Here is a 16,969-nt window from a genome sequence, read left to right on the forward strand (position 1 = left end):
GTAAGCGTGAAACAACCTTGAACTCTTCATCACAAGGTGCATATGTATCAGGTAATTAAGAAAGCCTGTGCCGCACAAAGCTGGCGGCGTGTAGCGTACGAAACATATCTGGTATACGAACAGAGGCAGTTTAAGTTTACACACAATATATTCTAAAGATAATTTAACATCCTGCGTTTTCATCAGACAGTGAAGCGTGAGATTGTCGTCTGCACTGGTCCCATCACTGCTGTGCCGTGTACTAAGGTGGAGGAGGCTTCTTGCCAGCAGCACATGTTTCTTCAGTTTTGACCAGCCTTTAATGCTCCTTATTTCACGGATCCAATTTGAACTGATTACAGATTACCTCATTATTGTTATATATCATAATCGATTGAGTGTCATCCATCCCTCACTGCGGTCATTATAATTGTTGATATAAGCCTGCCAATATTACATTCTGGAAAACGATACATGCAGGAATTGCTTACCCAATGGCTCCCTCGTAGGGCAGGATGGCACACGAACACTTTTTCCGGGATCTTTAAGTGTGTTGCTGCCACCTGATGCCTGATGCTTAATGCCGGCAACTTGGAATGTGCTGAGTGCGCATACACCAAACCTTGCACTACACAACTGTTATAATGTAGTCGTTTGCAATTACTTTCCTCAACCTCCCGTTTTTGTCTGCAATGATTTCTAACACACATGTTGCTGGTTTTCATAAATGGAATGAACACTTTCGGAGACACGTATTTGTGCGGAAAATAAATAAATACATGAAATGCCTTACTTGTCTCCTCCCAGCAAGAGCACAACGCTTTCTCTGCCGTGGCCAGAGAGAAGAGGGAAGAGAGTGAGTCACGGTGAGACGCATCATGCATTTCCCCTGCTGACGTATAGAGTGAAAAGTGTCGCTGAAAGGCGCGTGATCAAACAAAATGACACTATTTCTCTTTAAAATTCCATATATTAATAATAATAATAATAATAATAATAACAATTATTATTATTATTATTATTATTATTATTATTATTATTATTATTATTATTATTTATTTTTTTTTTTATTTTTTAATCTGTGAGCTGCTAAGATGTTATGCTAAAATGTACGAAAAGCAAGAGTACAAGCAGCATCAGTAGTGGTACGTAAGTGTTGTGTGACACAAAGATGGCATATCCTGTGGAACACTTCAACGCCTGCTCTACGCGTGCATCTGCCTGAGTACCCTGTCGTTGCGTTGGCGCGTGTCCAATCATCCTATTTTGTTAAGTGTTCTGTGTGTCATGAGAATGTTTGCCTCGTGCTTTCTCAATGATAATGACCAGTTTGAGGATGACGTTTTTGCCACAGCCAGTGGCCCATAACTTCCATGAAGTCACTGTTCAGCATGTAGTTGTAGATAACGTACTGTACATGAAAATCTATTCTTCAAATCACAGTTGTGTCAAAAGTAACATAACATACTTTAGTACAAGAGTAGATCAGAATACTGTTGCTGTGGACAGGATTCCCACACCATGGCGAGGTGAATTTTCACACACACTGCCGTTCCTCCCCAAAACTGCACGTTTTCTGCGACCACTGAGAAAAGCAGTCTGTTCTATTCTTCAAGGCCTATCTTGCGTAAGGGTGCCGCGGTGACAAGATTTTCTTTTGGGCCAGAATGTGACACCTCTACTTGTCATTTTCTTTTTCTATACTACCTGCCTAAATTCATGATGATTATTGTGTAGTTATACGGAAAATGGATTTTGTTCATAAATTAGAACTCTGATTCCAGATCAAATCTCAAGCTGTTCTAATATTTTTTTTAGAGCAGACGCTTAACTCCTCACCTCCCTTCTGTCCCGCCAGACGATGACCAGCTCTCGCTGTTGTAAGATGAGCTGCTGTATCCTCCGCTGCTGGATTTCTCAAAGCCATGTCCTTCACCGCCAGACGCTCCGAAACTAGAGAAGAGAGAGGTTCACGCGTGGCGTATGAAATAAATGCTGTAGTTATGTAGCAATGACTTGTAAATAGTGGTATATGCATTTCAGCGGTGTTCTTTTGATTACACTCGTCGTAGTTATTTTATGTTTCGATGTATCGAGTTCTGACTGATAGGTTTGATTTTTACAATTATTGGTCAGTCTAATGAGCAAAATATCAAGCATAAAAGATGAGCTGATATTAATAATATCACTCCATGAAGTGTTTGCTACACAGATTTTTCTAATGTTTTGATAATTTCAAATATACACGTAAGATACTAGAGATAATGATGATGATGATGATGACAGTAATAACAACAATAATAATAATAATAATAATAATAATAATAATAATAATAATAATAATAACAATAATAATAATAAAAATGACAATGATATAATCTGTTCTATCAGTCTATCTATATGCCAGGCAGGCAGTCCCCACACAAGATGGCCCACATAAACCACCACACTCGTACACACATCATCCACCCCTTTGCCTTTGCTTTACACCCCAGGAGTCCAGGCACAGCACAGCTGGCCACGTACACCCACAGCAAGGCCCCACAGCAATTATTCATTTATCCCTACCTCTTCATAATGAGTTCCCTCACGCGCATCTACTCCAGTCCTGAGACAGCAGCAGAGGCAGGGTACTTCCTATAGAGTGCTCCGTAACCTAACTGGATCCATACGTACAATTGCTCTTGCTTGCTGCACAGTCCTCTCTCTCTCTCTCATTCAGTGCTCTCTTCACACAGTTCATTTACTCCAGGAGTGGCCTTCCTCTTAACCTTTCACCGCACACATCTGACCTCATTGCTCTCTTCATTATTGTTTTTTGTCGTCGTCCATTCTCCCTGTATACACGAACCGTTTCACCACACACTGCTCTGCCCGTCCAGCCTACTCACTCAAAATACCAGTTCTTCTTCTTACCTCCTCGTTTCTTATTCTGTTCCTCCATGTTATTCAACACACACTCCTCAAACTCTTCCATTGCATTTTAACAGTTTTAACAGAAAAGAACCTTAGAACGCTCTTACTTTCCTGAGTGCGGATATTTCTCCCAATCTGACATACATTCCCTTGAAATGTGTGTTCGCTGCTTCCACATGTACAGCTGCATGAGTCACTTGTTTGCTGAGGTACTGAATTACTTACCCGTCAAACTGCAGTCCTGACACAGCCTCGCCGAACTGCAGTCCTGACAAAACCTCGCCGAAGGAGCTGAAAAGATAGTCTCTCTGCGTTAGATACATTAGTCACAAACATTCAAAAGCAGCTATTGCACCTCTACGTGTGCATTGCTGCCTAAGAGTGCCTATATAACTGAGTGCTTCCTGAGTCACTAGGAATGTATTTTCCAATCTGGGAGAAATTTTAGCATTCTTGAACGAAAAGTAAAATAAGTCACTAGCCATTACCAGACAGAAAAAAAAAAATAGAATGGAGCAATTTACTGATTTTCAAGTACTGTGCAAATCAACATTTATGATACGATTACCTTTAGTAATGATTTTGTACGATAATTTTGTTCAGAATCCCATTATTTTGTGGTTGCATTATGATAAAATGTGTTTTGAGCCTGGCAACACTGGCACAGTCAGGGCGAGTAATGGGCAGGACAGTTCAGGTGTGGGGGCACTGACATTTTTCCTTGTATAGACAACGAAAAATGTCATACACGAGAAGTGGGAAATAAGAGAAAAAAGTAAATTGGTTGAAGGGAAAAAGACAGAGAAAAGGTTGTGAACCACTGCTCTGGAGTGTACCAGCACTCTTAGTCTTTATGTCAATGTACCTGCCTTTACCTCTAATATTTAGCATGTAATTATTGCAGGAAATGTATGTTATTTATCAAGGTTGTATGAAACACGGTTCCATTTCTCAAGCTGGCCCTGTCATTATTTGGAAAAAAAAATTGCGTGGCTACTTACCCGCCTTGTGACCCGCCAGACGAGGACCAGCTCTCGCTGTGAGACGAGCTGCTGTATCCTCCGCTGCCAAATTCTTCATGGACACTAAAGGAAAAGTGATCGACAGGTCACACACCTGTACAGCTTCCTACACTCACACACCTTTACAGCCTCCTACACACGTGGGGACTGACGAGATTGTCCCGTCACACTGGCACACTGGCAATGCAATTTTACGTACTTAATAAATACATTCAAATACAATCACATAAATCTCATTCACAAAAAGTTATATATATATATATATATATATATATATATATATATATATATATATATATATATATATATATATATATATATATATATATATATATATATATATATATATATATATATATATATATATACACACACACACACAGTGCATAAAATGCTTTAGATGGTAATATTATAGGCAGCATTACTTCAACAAAACGCGTAGCTGCCGGGCAAGAGGAGGTCTGCCTAAGAATTCTCTGCCCCGAGAAGTGTGGCGGAAAATGCACGGTCTTGCCGATATGATGATCAGAATATTTCGATTGTTCATCTTTCGTATAGGTTTTCAATTTTTCCTTGTTATATGATGCCACTTTCAGCCAGATTTTGATTGTATGTATATAAGGAAGTTGTTTAATACAGGGACCAACAAACTGTTTTGTGTTAGGAGCTACGTAAAGATCATGGTATAGAGTTGTAATAGGTGAAGGTTCATAGTTGTCTTTTACTGTTTTTATTTATTATTTATAGATCTATTCATTTATTTATTTTATTGATTAATTGATTTTTCATTTGTCTGAAAAATTTTGCATAATATGAAGAGTTCTTTGACCAAGTGTACATCTTCCCTTCCTGTCTGTTGTACTTACGAGCCTTCGCCTGCCACTTCCTGCGATCCCAGCTTTTTCGTCACGGTGATGTGAAACTCGGCGTGCTTACCCATCCTGGAAGACATGAGTGGCGCACGTAAGACACACAGGGAGGTATTCTGCTGCCACATGTCAAACGTTTCAGTCTCATCTCGACTAATTTCAGGATCTTCTAGTGGAATTCGTTAAGGTTTAAAGGATATTTTCGTGACTTCAACGATAGTTTAATTGAAATTCTGCATCTTTAACTTAAATAATGGAAACACTTTTGATAATCTGATTAATCATCTCTGTGTCTTTTGAAAATATAGTCCTGATGAGAGAACAAAGCATTTAGAACACAGGTCTTAGTGGCTCGTCGTCACGAAACACTGATGACGGAGTGATTCAATTTCTTGAAGTGCATCACTAGATAGAAATGTTATCCTACACACTGAAGAAGAGAAAACTATGTAAAGGTATAACACAGTTTTGGCCTGGGAGCACAAGCACAAGAGGTATGAAACAAAAGTTTTGTTGTGTTGTGAGACACTCGGCTTGAGATGATGCGGGGAACAGGACGCAAGGCAGGCAGGGGGAATGAAAAGCTTGTAGAGAACTGGGCAAAGGAACAATATTAATGGTATTATGTTCATGATTGCAGTGACCGAAGGCATAAAGGCCCTTAAAATTATTCTAGGACTTGACGTCACGACCTCCAAGGGGCTGTACTTAATTCATTCCTCCTGTTAGGACCACAGTCCCTACCCTGGGCGCCTCTCGTGGCTAAAAATGTATCCAGCTTCAGATTAGTTTCTCATTTTCAGTGACGCTCCAAAAGGGTTCATGATATTGACGCACACAGGGGAAGTTATATACAAGCTGTGTATTTGACATGAAGAGAAGCCGTGCCGAGACGTGGCTTTTTAGAGATAGTGCGTGACTGGCAGTGACTCGAACTAAAGTCAGGGTCAGTAGCTTGTTCAAGTTCTTTGATCTCAGAGAAAGAAAAAAAAAAAAGAAAAAGAAAAAGAAGGATTAAAGGAAAAGACTAAATTGAAGGGAGTAAATAAAAAAAAAATAAAGAATGAAACAGAACAAACCACCACACGAGGCATCAGACAAAAGAGAAATGGACATACGGACACGGACAGGAGAGGAGACACTTCATTGCTTACCTTTCCCCGATGTCTGGCTCTGTGGGGTCTGTCCCCGGCTCAACCACAATTTGGCCATCGTCCGGGCTGAAGGTATCAAGAAATTCATTAGCGAGATATTGTAGTGATGGATCCTAAACAGTCCTCGTTCCTTATTTCTTTAACCATTATGTGCTATAGGGATCTCTAACTTGGGGTGCCTGAAGTACACGTAAGATACACCTGTGAAAATCAAAGCTAGAGTGTTACGCTTAATGAACACAATCAACAAGAGTGAGTTTATGTGCCACGCTGTGTAAAGGACGGTACTGCGGATTGCTCTTAAAAATCACGCTAAAAAATGCAAATGAATGGATTCCGGAACAAATTAGCCAGCTTGTTTAGAACTTTTACACTGAACTATTTTTGTGTGGTAAGGCGAGAGAGGGAAGCAGTAAAAATCAACTGGACTATTTCCCCTTTCCTTTTTTCTTTCTTTTTTTTTCCATTTCTAGTATCCCAACTGCTTCACTTATAGAAAACGGGAGGAAGTTACGAGATACAGGCAAGTCAGAGTCGTGTACACATGTTGCATCATTTGGTTTAGGCGAGCACCTTTTAAGCTGGAGGGAGAAGCGTGGGGATGCACAAAGGACTCAACACTAGCGGTAGAATCTCTCCTTTAGCAGTTCTGACGTGCGATAAAGGCTGGGGCGGGAAGATATGTATAAGTGAATGTGATAGTGATGGAGTTACTGCTAGTTACTTACCTTTCCGCGGGGAAGAGCAGGACTGAGGGGAGGGAGGTGGCCAGCAGCAGCAGCGTCAGCGTTCGAAAGGCGGCCATGGTGGTGCGTGGTGATGAAGGACTGCAAGGAGATCGTATGAGTCTTTGGCGTACACACACACACACACACACACACACACACACACACACACACACACACACACACACACACACACACACACACACACACACACCATTATTTAGTCTCCTTTTCTGCGTCCACGGTTTCTTAGTAACCAGTCAGTCTGTGTTATCTGCTCCTCTGTCCACATCTCACACCCCTCAAGTATTGTTGTGATGAGATTAAAGTGTTGTTTTGCTTTCCTGCCCATGATAATTTGTCGTGTTCCTCAGTTTGTCCTGCAGGTGATCTCTACCGTGCTTTTCGTGCCGTTATTTTTCACTGGTGTTGTTAACGTCTGGGTTTTGTATTCATGTCATCAGAGTAATGCGTAGGCAGCTGTTACAGACCTTCCGTTTCTGATAGGATGAATAACAGTCTCCCAAAATATTTCTGTGGTTGCTGAATAATTTTGATTTATCACTGCCTTTATTACCTTGATTCGTGACCTAAGTGACTCAACTTGACAATTAACTCTAAACAGAATTTTCTGTAATCGCTGTTTTCAAGAAATACAACTCATGATTTTGCTTTGGTTGTTCAGTCTCAAGGTGTCCCGTTGTCTCTACACTTCCTTGCGAGTCAGGTCCAGATATGCTCCTGTCGATTGCCTTCTTGTTCGGTAAAACACATAGTGACTGCTTCAATGTTTAGACCAACACAGTTTCTCGTAATAACAAAAGAAAAAACACATTTCTGGTTTCTTGAATAGTAAACGCAATACATAAGTGTTTCCGCGACGCCCTACGTGCAGTAACAGTGTGCTAGGCAGAGGAGCAGCCTCGGGACAACACTCGAGCACTAGATTTGTGCTCGTTATTGTACGGCTTCTTATCCATTACCACCACAAACACCACCACCACCACCACCCACCCGAGCAGAAGAGTTGGTGGACGTGACCTCCTCACCCCGCTACTGACCGCAAAAGACAGGCCGCGTGCTTAAATAGGACATCACAAACACAAGGTTGCCATACACACACTCCGCCCCTTTCCCTCCCCCCCCAAACACATACATACATGGAGGTTATGAAACGTATTAGTGTAAAATGTCGCAAGCCTGCAGAAACACCTGGGGAGAAAGAGAAGGAAATCAGCTTTGAAAGAGAGTTCCAGAGCATGAAATGGTATGTTCCTGAGATAAGAGGGAGGGAGAGAGAGAGAGAGAGAGAGAGAGAGAGAGAGAGAGAGAGAGAGAGAGAGAGAGAGAGAGAGAGAGAGAGAGAGAAAGAGAGAGATCAAATAAATTATGGCGTTCAAAGAAATAAATGGACTAGAACGAATGGCCAGAAATGATCTCTTGATAAAAAGAATGTGGAAAAATATTGAAAAACCAAATGTCCAAATGATGTGAAGAAAAAAAATTTTGTGTTCCAAATAGAAGCGCCGACATCGTGAGTGTGTGAGAGGCAGCGGTGATTACGAGCAGAGACCATCCGTGCTCTCATTATGGGGCTGGACAAAAGCAGGGTTGGACAAAGGACAACGTGGGTAGGTGGGAGAGAGAGAGAGGGAGAGTGGGGGGGAGGTAATTTTGTCTTTCCAGGTTGCAGAACTAAAATACGAATAAGAGAAAAAAATAATTTCTAGAAAACTTGATGATTATAGACAAAAAACTGTCTAGCCGTGAAAGAGTTAACTGCACGTGTGGCCGAGAGTACAGCGAGGCAGGGACTGTGCCCAGCAATGCATGGGTCTCGCTAAAATCGTCATGAAAGTGTCATTACCTCAGTGTTCCTGAGGGAAGACTCCAATCCAATTACTTACTTTTTTGCACCTGAATAGTTTCTTACATTTTTATTGAATGTTTAGGAAACGTGACACAAGATTAATGAAGATATGCTTGCATGATACAGAGCCTGAATATTTCATATCTAGAAATACTATCCTTATTATCAAACAAGCTGGACGTTATTGCACCAGAGATTTTAACGCGTGAAATCACAACTGTTTATTGTATTTCCACTGAAAATTATGCGAGCAATTGTGGCAACGATTACATTCAAGGCTTGAAGTGTTGCAAGCCCGGACCACTAATTATTGTGCTTGTTTCCGGTATAAGGAAGGCAAAAGTATTTGTTGTGATTTTGACATCTTGCGTTTCCTGCCCGCTGGTGTACAGGTCAGCGTGCTCAGCTGTCACACGAGAGTTCGTGGATTCGAAATCTGGAACGGATGTACGCTGTAGTTCCTGGTGACGTAGGAGTGAAGAGGTGTGGTGTGTAAGCCGATGAGTTGTTGCCTCCCCTTCCAAGGAGGAGGCAGGCAGTAAACCACCCTTGCAGTTTTCTTGTTTGCGTGTGTGCTGCGTGTGTATAATCGATTGCATTCCATAACGCTAATTTCCAAGGGCAAGCTCACAGCGTGGCGTGTATTGCAATGAAGGATATTTCAGCTGTTCCGCCCCGGAGGACACAGAAGGAGTAAAAATGTAAGCTGGTTCTGTTACGGCACTGCGTCAGGATAACTAGAGTGCGCTACCTCTTCCACTGAGAACTGCCGTGAGCCAGGATCAAGCTGAGGGAAGGGAGGGGGAGGTGATATGGGCGCCACCTCCCAGCACACGGGAACGTGACGTGTTGCCTTCCACTGCGCCTCACCCTCACCTCGCCTGTGGAGTTATTTATCATTAAATAGACACACGCAGGACTCACTTGATGCCATAAAATTATTTTGTCTTGCTTTTGAGAAAATTATATTCCTTACGCGGTCATGATGCCTGTTCGTGATTTTCAGTGTAGCCAAGATAATGTTCCCTGCATCCAGTGTTTACGCGAAGATCACGCGGCAATTACCGGTACAGGCGCTTGTTGTGTCTTGCGTGCAATGTTCTAATCGTATACTTATTAATGTCCGACAAATGGCTCACAGGAGATGTTCAAATGAGCGCAACAAGCTTGAAGCGTCTTGCGCAAACTGAAGTTTTGTCTCGTGTCGCTGTTGTTTGGGAGAAAGTAAATGAGGCAGTTATGTCCCATCACGGCCCTCGTGTTATAAAGTCACAAAAATGATGGACCCAGGGCATGACTTTTTTCCAGTCAACCTTCCACCCCTTCTAATCTTTGGTTGATTAACTCATCCACAAGTAAAAGCTTCCATATGAAGGTCGGCGGTTGACTGAAAAGAAGAGGATCAAGTAAAACGATTCACACCTTCCGTCTGTGCGCCTTCTCTCTCTCTCTCTCTCTCTCTCTCTCTCTCTCTCTCTCTCTCTCTCTCTCTCTCTCTCTCTCTCTCTCTCTCTCTCTGGGAAGCAGCATCACTTACCCCTAACCCCCAACATACCTTCCCACACCCCAGCTATATCTCAAACTTTCCAGCCTGGTGTGCAACATCATTAATCCCCAAATCCCCCCCCCCCCGGACACACTACCTTCCCGCAGCTCCCCTACACCTCCACCTCCATCTGTCCAGCCTGGGGTGCAGCATCACTCATCCTCCAACCCCTCATACTACCTTCCCGCACCCTCCCTACCCCTCCATCTGTCCAGCCAGAGATGCAGCATGACTCACCTTCCATCCCCACACACTACCTTCATGCACCCTCCCTACCCCTCTTTCTGTCGAGCCTGGGTTGCAGCATCACTCATCCCCAACCCCTCACAATATATTCCCGCATCTCCCCTACACCTCCATCTTTCCAGCTTAGGGTGCAGCATCACTCATCCCCTAACCCGCACTCTACCTACCTGCACCCCACCCATGATGGAACATGGAACATGGTGGTTGTGAAGACTCTCTCTCTCTCTCTCTCTCTCTCTCTCTCTCTCTCTCTCTCTCTCTCTCTCTCTCTCTCTCTCTCTCTCTCTCTCTCTCTGAAGATTGTATATACAGTGTAACACACACACACACACACACACACACACACACACACACACACACACACGGAAGTGCGTTTAGTTTTTCCCATACTCCTGTGACTGCTGCCGTGAAAAACAAGCTAAAGCCGGTCTTGTCAGTGAAAGAATTGCCAGTAGACATAGGTGTGATCCGTCACATTTTTGGGGGTTGTTTATCTATTTTCGTGCTAAATTCTGGTTTTCCTTCACGTCTGAATCTGGAAACACACGGAGGTTTAACTAAATGTTGATATACAGACAAGGAGGGTGACAGAAAAAATATCCTTCCGGGCCTTTTATGTACGGCATTTTTTTTTTTTTTTCTAACTCAAGAAAGACGCCCAGACTGGACTGCACTACATATTCTGACCTACTATATACTTCAGCTAATACACTAAACATTGAGGAGAAAGACTAGAATGGAGGGACGTCCCGGGTCTTGGTACCATGATGACGTCACTGATGACGTTCCTGCAGCGGACATCACCGTGCCGTCCCCCATTCTCATTCTTCATGCTCTCTGTTCTCAACCAACCATCCCAGTCTCGCTCCGTCCACCTCTTCCAGTACTGGTCTCACTCCCAAGTCTTCTCTAATCTAAACATTCGTCATTCTGTCTCTTCTTGTTACTCCCCTCATTAACCTGAGCACTCTCCTCTCAGCTGTTTGGATCTCTGACTCCAGCTTTTATGTTAGCGCCCAGCGTCCAGTACCATATAATGATACTGGTTTTAAGACTGTATGAAAGATTATCACCTTGCAGTCCACAGGCACGTGTATGTCTTTAAGTAGATAGTAGAGCGCACTTACGATCGCGACTGTACATACTTGGCGCGATGGAAGGAATGCAGGCAAGGCATCTTCATACATATTTTTATTTAATTTATTTACATACATCTGCCAGCAGGTTTCTTATAGGTCCCTTTAGTCCTGTAAGCTCATCAGCCAAAGGAATAAGCTTCTCTGAAATAAAAGTACTAAGCATGAAGCAAAAAGATAGAGAAGAGACATGTATCAACAAAATCATTTTAATCCCTGACGCCGAAGAAAGCAAGGTACGGAAGCAAATCAACACCACGTAACTATAACATGTTGCAGTGAGCCACAGCTCTGGTGTGTCTTGTGTCAGCATAACAGTGATTGTAATATTTGTAATGTGTTTACAAATTAAGATCAATAAATATTGGCTTTGATACATATTAAAGGGAAAGTACCTTGGAAAAACTTGCAAAAGGCATACCAGTGTACATGATAAAGTAGGAGGCTCCTGATCCCACACTGTGACCAACACTGGCGATCCCTGCTAGAGCTTCCCGCGGCAGGGAGTCGCACACCATCAACAAGCCCGCTGCAGAAGTTCAAAGTGCAACCCTGCCCCTCACTGTGACACGCTTTGGGCTTATATATAAGGACCATTTTTCAAAGATCACAGAAATTACTAGCCAAGGTTTTTTTTTTTTTTATTTATTCCAAATTCTTGTTAAATTACCGGCAAAATCTTGCAAATATCATTAAAGCCTTCAAACAAATTCCATCATTTTGTCAAAAGTAGTTGAAACAAAAAAACCGAGACGTTTGAGAATGCGGCCTCAGGTTACTAGTGAAGAAAATTATTGCACTTTATATTCAAATGGCAACTTTTCATTGACAAAAACAAAACTAGAGAGAAACACATAAATTATACCAAGCTGTACTGTGGCGGGAGTTTCGTCTTTCCTACAATGACCAGTTATTATGTTTTAATCGGTTTTAATTCCCTTCACTTTTCTTTTCTCTCGTTTTCAGTGTTTCCGTATCATTACTCTACACTCAGTGACTATACTGAGGACACAACCTGCAAGCAAGCTGTGTGCTCTCAAGGTTGAATGAATAATGCAGACCCTGTAGGAATTAGGGTGTTAGTCAATAGGGAACTTTAAAACAAGGTTCGACAAATATATGGATGGGATGAAAGGTGGAAATGGGTAGGTATGTTTTGCACAGGGACGGTCACGTGTAGGTATGATGGCTTCTACCAGTTTCTCACATTCTCTTACGTTATGTTTTTTGTTTTTTCACTGTTTTGGGCTTTCATATGAACTATTTTTAAAAAGCGACAGATTATAATGAATTATTATGGAACATCTTGTCCTATTGGTGATATAGAATTCTCGTTTAGTTATCACTAGATTCATATAATCCCGTTTGAAAACCCCAAGAACATCCACTAAAGCCTGTGCAAAATCGTCGAGATAAGACGCTGAGGAGTTTGAGAATGCTTACCCTTTGCCACAGCCCGGCCACTTTACATACTGGCGGGGTTTCACTTTGAACTGCTGCAGCGAGGCGTGTTGCAAAACCCTGGAAAACTTGATCAGTCTTATACAGCCCTTAGTGAGAGACTCTTGAACTCTGCATTAATGTGAAGTGTTACAAGTTTCCTACTCTACATAGATGTATACAAAATATATAAAAATAGCATATTATATACAGCCGTTGATAATATTATGAGCATATTATTTGCTACGTTAATCCGTGAAAATACAGCCACGACATGTATGTATATAGTAGCAGTAGTACCAGCAGCAACAACAGAAGTAGTATTAGTAGTAGTAGTAGTGCAAATAGTAGTAGTAGTACAAGTAGTAGTAGTAGTAGTAGTAGTAGTAATACGAAGTAACAGTAGTAGTAATAGTAGTAGTACGAAGTAGTACTAGTAGTAGTAGTACGAAGTAATAGTAGTAGTAGTAGTAGTAGTAGTAGTAGTAGTAGTAGTAGTAGTAGCAGTAGTAATAGAAGCTGTTGTAGTAGTAGTGGTGGTGGTGGTAACTGTAATAGCTGTATCACCAGCGGCAGTAGTAGTAATAAAATCATCATCATCATCATCATCATCATCATCATCATCATCATCATCATCATCACCATCATTGCCACTGTTACTGTACGTGCACATCATGGCTGCATTTTCTCACATCGAAAAATAAGCGTATAGTATGATATAATATAATAACACCTTCGAAAAATACTAATTACATGGCGACTCATCCTCAAGACTTGTTAGCATGTAGAAAAATCACAGCACACAGTGTAAGTAGGCGCCGAGCAGCGGGCGGGGAACACAGCTGGCGACAGGCGATACGTGGAACAAAGTACAGGTATGGAGAAGTCAATTAGCCTGCTACACTCATTTCCACTGTGCTTAGAGTTCTCCTTCATTCATTCTTACGTCCTCTGGCCCGCCGACAGCCGATAGACTTTAGACAGATCATAGGATTCGAGGTAAGAGGGAAGGCGAGGAACACAGTGGAGGTAAGTGTGGCAGATCAGGTACTGGATGAATGACTGTGACTATAAGGAGCGAGTGAGAAGGGAAGGGTTGTGTTCGCGCCTCTCTCTATGATGATGTTATGTAGGAGAGAGAGAGAGAGAGAGAGAGAGAGAGAGAGAGAGAGAGAGAGAGAGAGAGAGAGAGAGAGAGAGACTTACATATGTCGTAGAGTTTACATACAGTACTTAAGAGATCACTTAGTCTATTCTGAACAAGAAAAAACGGGGGAGGAGAGGAGAAAACTGGAGAGTGAGATGTGCGTGGGGGATTTGGAATGAAGACAACGAAGACACGAGTCGCGGGTAGAGAGAAGAATAGCAGGAAGATGTTTGCCTTGATGTGTGAATGATTAGAAGAATGAAGGAAGGAAGGAAGGAAGGAAGGAAGGAAGGAAGGAAGGCTGAGATGAGGCACGTGGGAAGGCTTGTGTAGGTACGGTGCGATAGACACTCCGAAAAAGTAACTTATATCCGAGAGTCACTTTTAAGGTTATCTTTCTTACTAGCCGTAGTTTTGATTGCATCTTGATAAACCATACACACACACACACACACACACACACACACACACACACACACACACACACACACACACACACACACACACACACACACAGGTAAAGGTGGTGCCGACGAGTACAGTTAAGGAGAGACAAACACAAACGCGTTGTCAGTGCCGGTGTGAATGCTAGCGCCGCCTGCCGTTGTTGTCAGGATGGAAGGGGTCTGGAAGAAGGAACACCAGTACGTTAGACACATGTATAACACGCGAGCTACTGGGGGGATCACAGCGCCACCACTACAGAGGCACACTGATCCAACTGAAGGGGTGATGTTAAAATTTATGATACAACTACGGAGAAGCATGTAGAATTTATAATAGAACTAAAGGGATGTTAAACCTATGATAAAACTAAATACGAAAGTAATTACACAAATGATAGGAGCTAATTATGTAACACAACTATGAGGGATGTATAATGAATGATGCAAGTAAAAAAAAAAGTAGGAAAGTATATAACTAAAGGGGTGCATAATGTATAATAATAATACTCTTACGACTTAAAAGAAGCTGAAGTCTATGATACAGCTAATAAAGAATGTATAATTTATAATGCAAGAAGTAAAAAGGTTCTACACTGTCAAGTAAAACCAAAGGTACCCAGAATACTGTCAAAAGATGCACGCAAGTATTTATAGGAACGCGACCATAAGAAAAGAAAGAACTGACAGGAGCCTTTCCTTCCACGTGCAGGCGCCACGAGTCGCCGCACCCACTTGCTTGAGGCAGGTGTGAACGAGGGAACAGTTCGTTAGCATCAGTATCCATGCTAGTTACCACACCAGCTTCCTCTATGGCTTCACCTTTACTATCATGCGCCATTTACTTCAGATTACTTAGTGTAGCTGTTTCTTCTTCCTTTTCCTCTAAGTACATGTGAATAATACTGGTCAAGGACGAAGAATTAAGACCAATTCCTGCTAAATTGCCGCTTAAAAAGAAGGAATAAAAGGAATAGTACAATAGAAAAAAATGCCACATTGATAGTACAACTTAGATTTGAGTCTGGATACACCTCTCCTGAAAAAGTTGAGATCTTAGGAAGAGAAAAAAACAACAGGCAGAGTTCCAGACTCCCCTTAGTGTGCGTGAGGAGCGTTAAGACGAGCTTGAATCTTGACAAAAGTTATGAATGTCCAACGGAAGACGTAATTTCCCAGCTGAGACTGTGCTTTCGTATTCCTAAACGTTTCAGCGTTTTGGCTCTACTTTTAACAGGATATAGTGGAAGTTACTGAGGGGCGGGGAATTTCGGTGATATTTTCAGTTCTAATGGTAGTTTAACAAGGATTTATGCTGGCAGTAGCAAACACATCCCTGAGAACTCGTATGATTCTCTTCGTAAGATTTCACAATTAGCCTTTGTGAGAGACCAGAACGTTTGATAATAGGAGGCTGCGGCTGGCGACTCTATTATATGAAGCCTGAATGAACGCTATCACGAAGAGGCGCCAGATGTCGTGGGGTTTCATGAAAGTAGATATGAGGAGTGTTCAGCACGGAGACAACACAGCACCAGCTCGCGACGAGACTTGGGGACATATTATTTTGAAACTCTTTGGAATTTCACTGGAACTATTGTCAGATGCCACAGCAATTATCAGTACGGTTCTTATAGGTATTTTCTTCACAAACGATGCGGGATGCTTACTAAACTATCACCAGAATAATAATAATAATTTTAAAAAAAAACGCCCCGGAAAACTCCAATACCTTCCACTAGAGCCTTTTAAAAGTAATCCGGATAAGAAGCAGAGGCGTCTAAGAATATGGACCTGGAGTGGCGGGACTTAGCGGTAATACTATTGGGAACAAAGACCGAGGCGTAAAGACAAAACCAGACCAGTGGAAGGGCTGCGTCTGGCCTGGCTGGTGTAGGCCTAAGGGTGGTGTGTTGCGCCCTCACGGGGTGTGGTGAGGAGAGACACTGCATGTTGACTTGAGGTGAAAATACTCGTAAATAGTTAGTGTACTAGAGAGAGAGAGAGAGAGAGAGAGAGAGAGAGAGAGAGAGAGAGAGAGAGAGAGAGAGAGATAAGTAAGTAGACACAGACTGCTTGACTAACTGACTGACACAGATAAGTAGACAGATAAACGGACAGCTTTAGAAATAGAGACTCGTAAACACAGACAGACACGAGCAAAAAAAGAGACATAAAGAAAACTTTCCACACAAACTGAACAATCTATCCCTTGCACCACTCATTGAGGAACTCAGGACTGTCCCTTGATGATTGTATGAAGGAGGTCTACTTGACAGCGGGACACACGAAGCGTAAGAAAAGACTGCTCAGTTCACAGGAGTCCCATACCGAAGAGGTGGCGGTAGTTGGAGTAGGAGCAGCATTGGTCGTAGATGCTGCAGCAGAGTTTGTGTTGGTTGGGGGACATCAGGGCGCAGAACGAGGCCACACACAATCGCTCATGATCCTTGACCAGTCTGTAGGGGCAAGGGGG

The 16,969-nt window shown here is 42.3% G+C and overlaps 1 protein-coding gene and 1 long non-coding RNA gene across 4 annotated transcripts in view; one reads left to right on the forward strand and one right to left on the reverse strand.

The window, feature by feature from the left end:
• Window positions 1-16,969, forward strand: part of LOC135110317 (uncharacterized) — a 141,574-nt gene that overhangs the window by 97,206 nt on the left and 27,399 nt on the right. The window lies entirely within an intron of this gene.
• LOC135110316 (uncharacterized) overlaps window positions 14,037-16,969 on the reverse strand; it is a 14,450-nt gene continuing 11,517 nt past the window's right edge. For all 3 annotated transcript variants that reach the window (XM_064022534.1, XM_064022535.1, XM_064022536.1), the window contains exons 6-7: window positions 16,825-16,952; window positions 14,037-14,676 (exon numbers count right to left, since the gene is read on the reverse strand). In XM_064022534.1, the coding sequence (XP_063878604.1) occupies window positions 14,639-14,676; window positions 16,825-16,952 (166 nt within the window). In that variant the 3' untranslated portion in view covers window positions 14,037-14,638. The remainder of the gene's footprint in view (window positions 14,677-16,824; window positions 16,953-16,969) is intronic.

This window comes from Scylla paramamosain, chromosome 20 (assembly GCF_035594125.1).
Source record: "Scylla paramamosain isolate STU-SP2022 chromosome 20, ASM3559412v1, whole genome shotgun sequence".
NCBI classification, from domain to species: domain Eukaryota; kingdom Metazoa; phylum Arthropoda; class Malacostraca; order Decapoda; family Portunidae; genus Scylla; species Scylla paramamosain.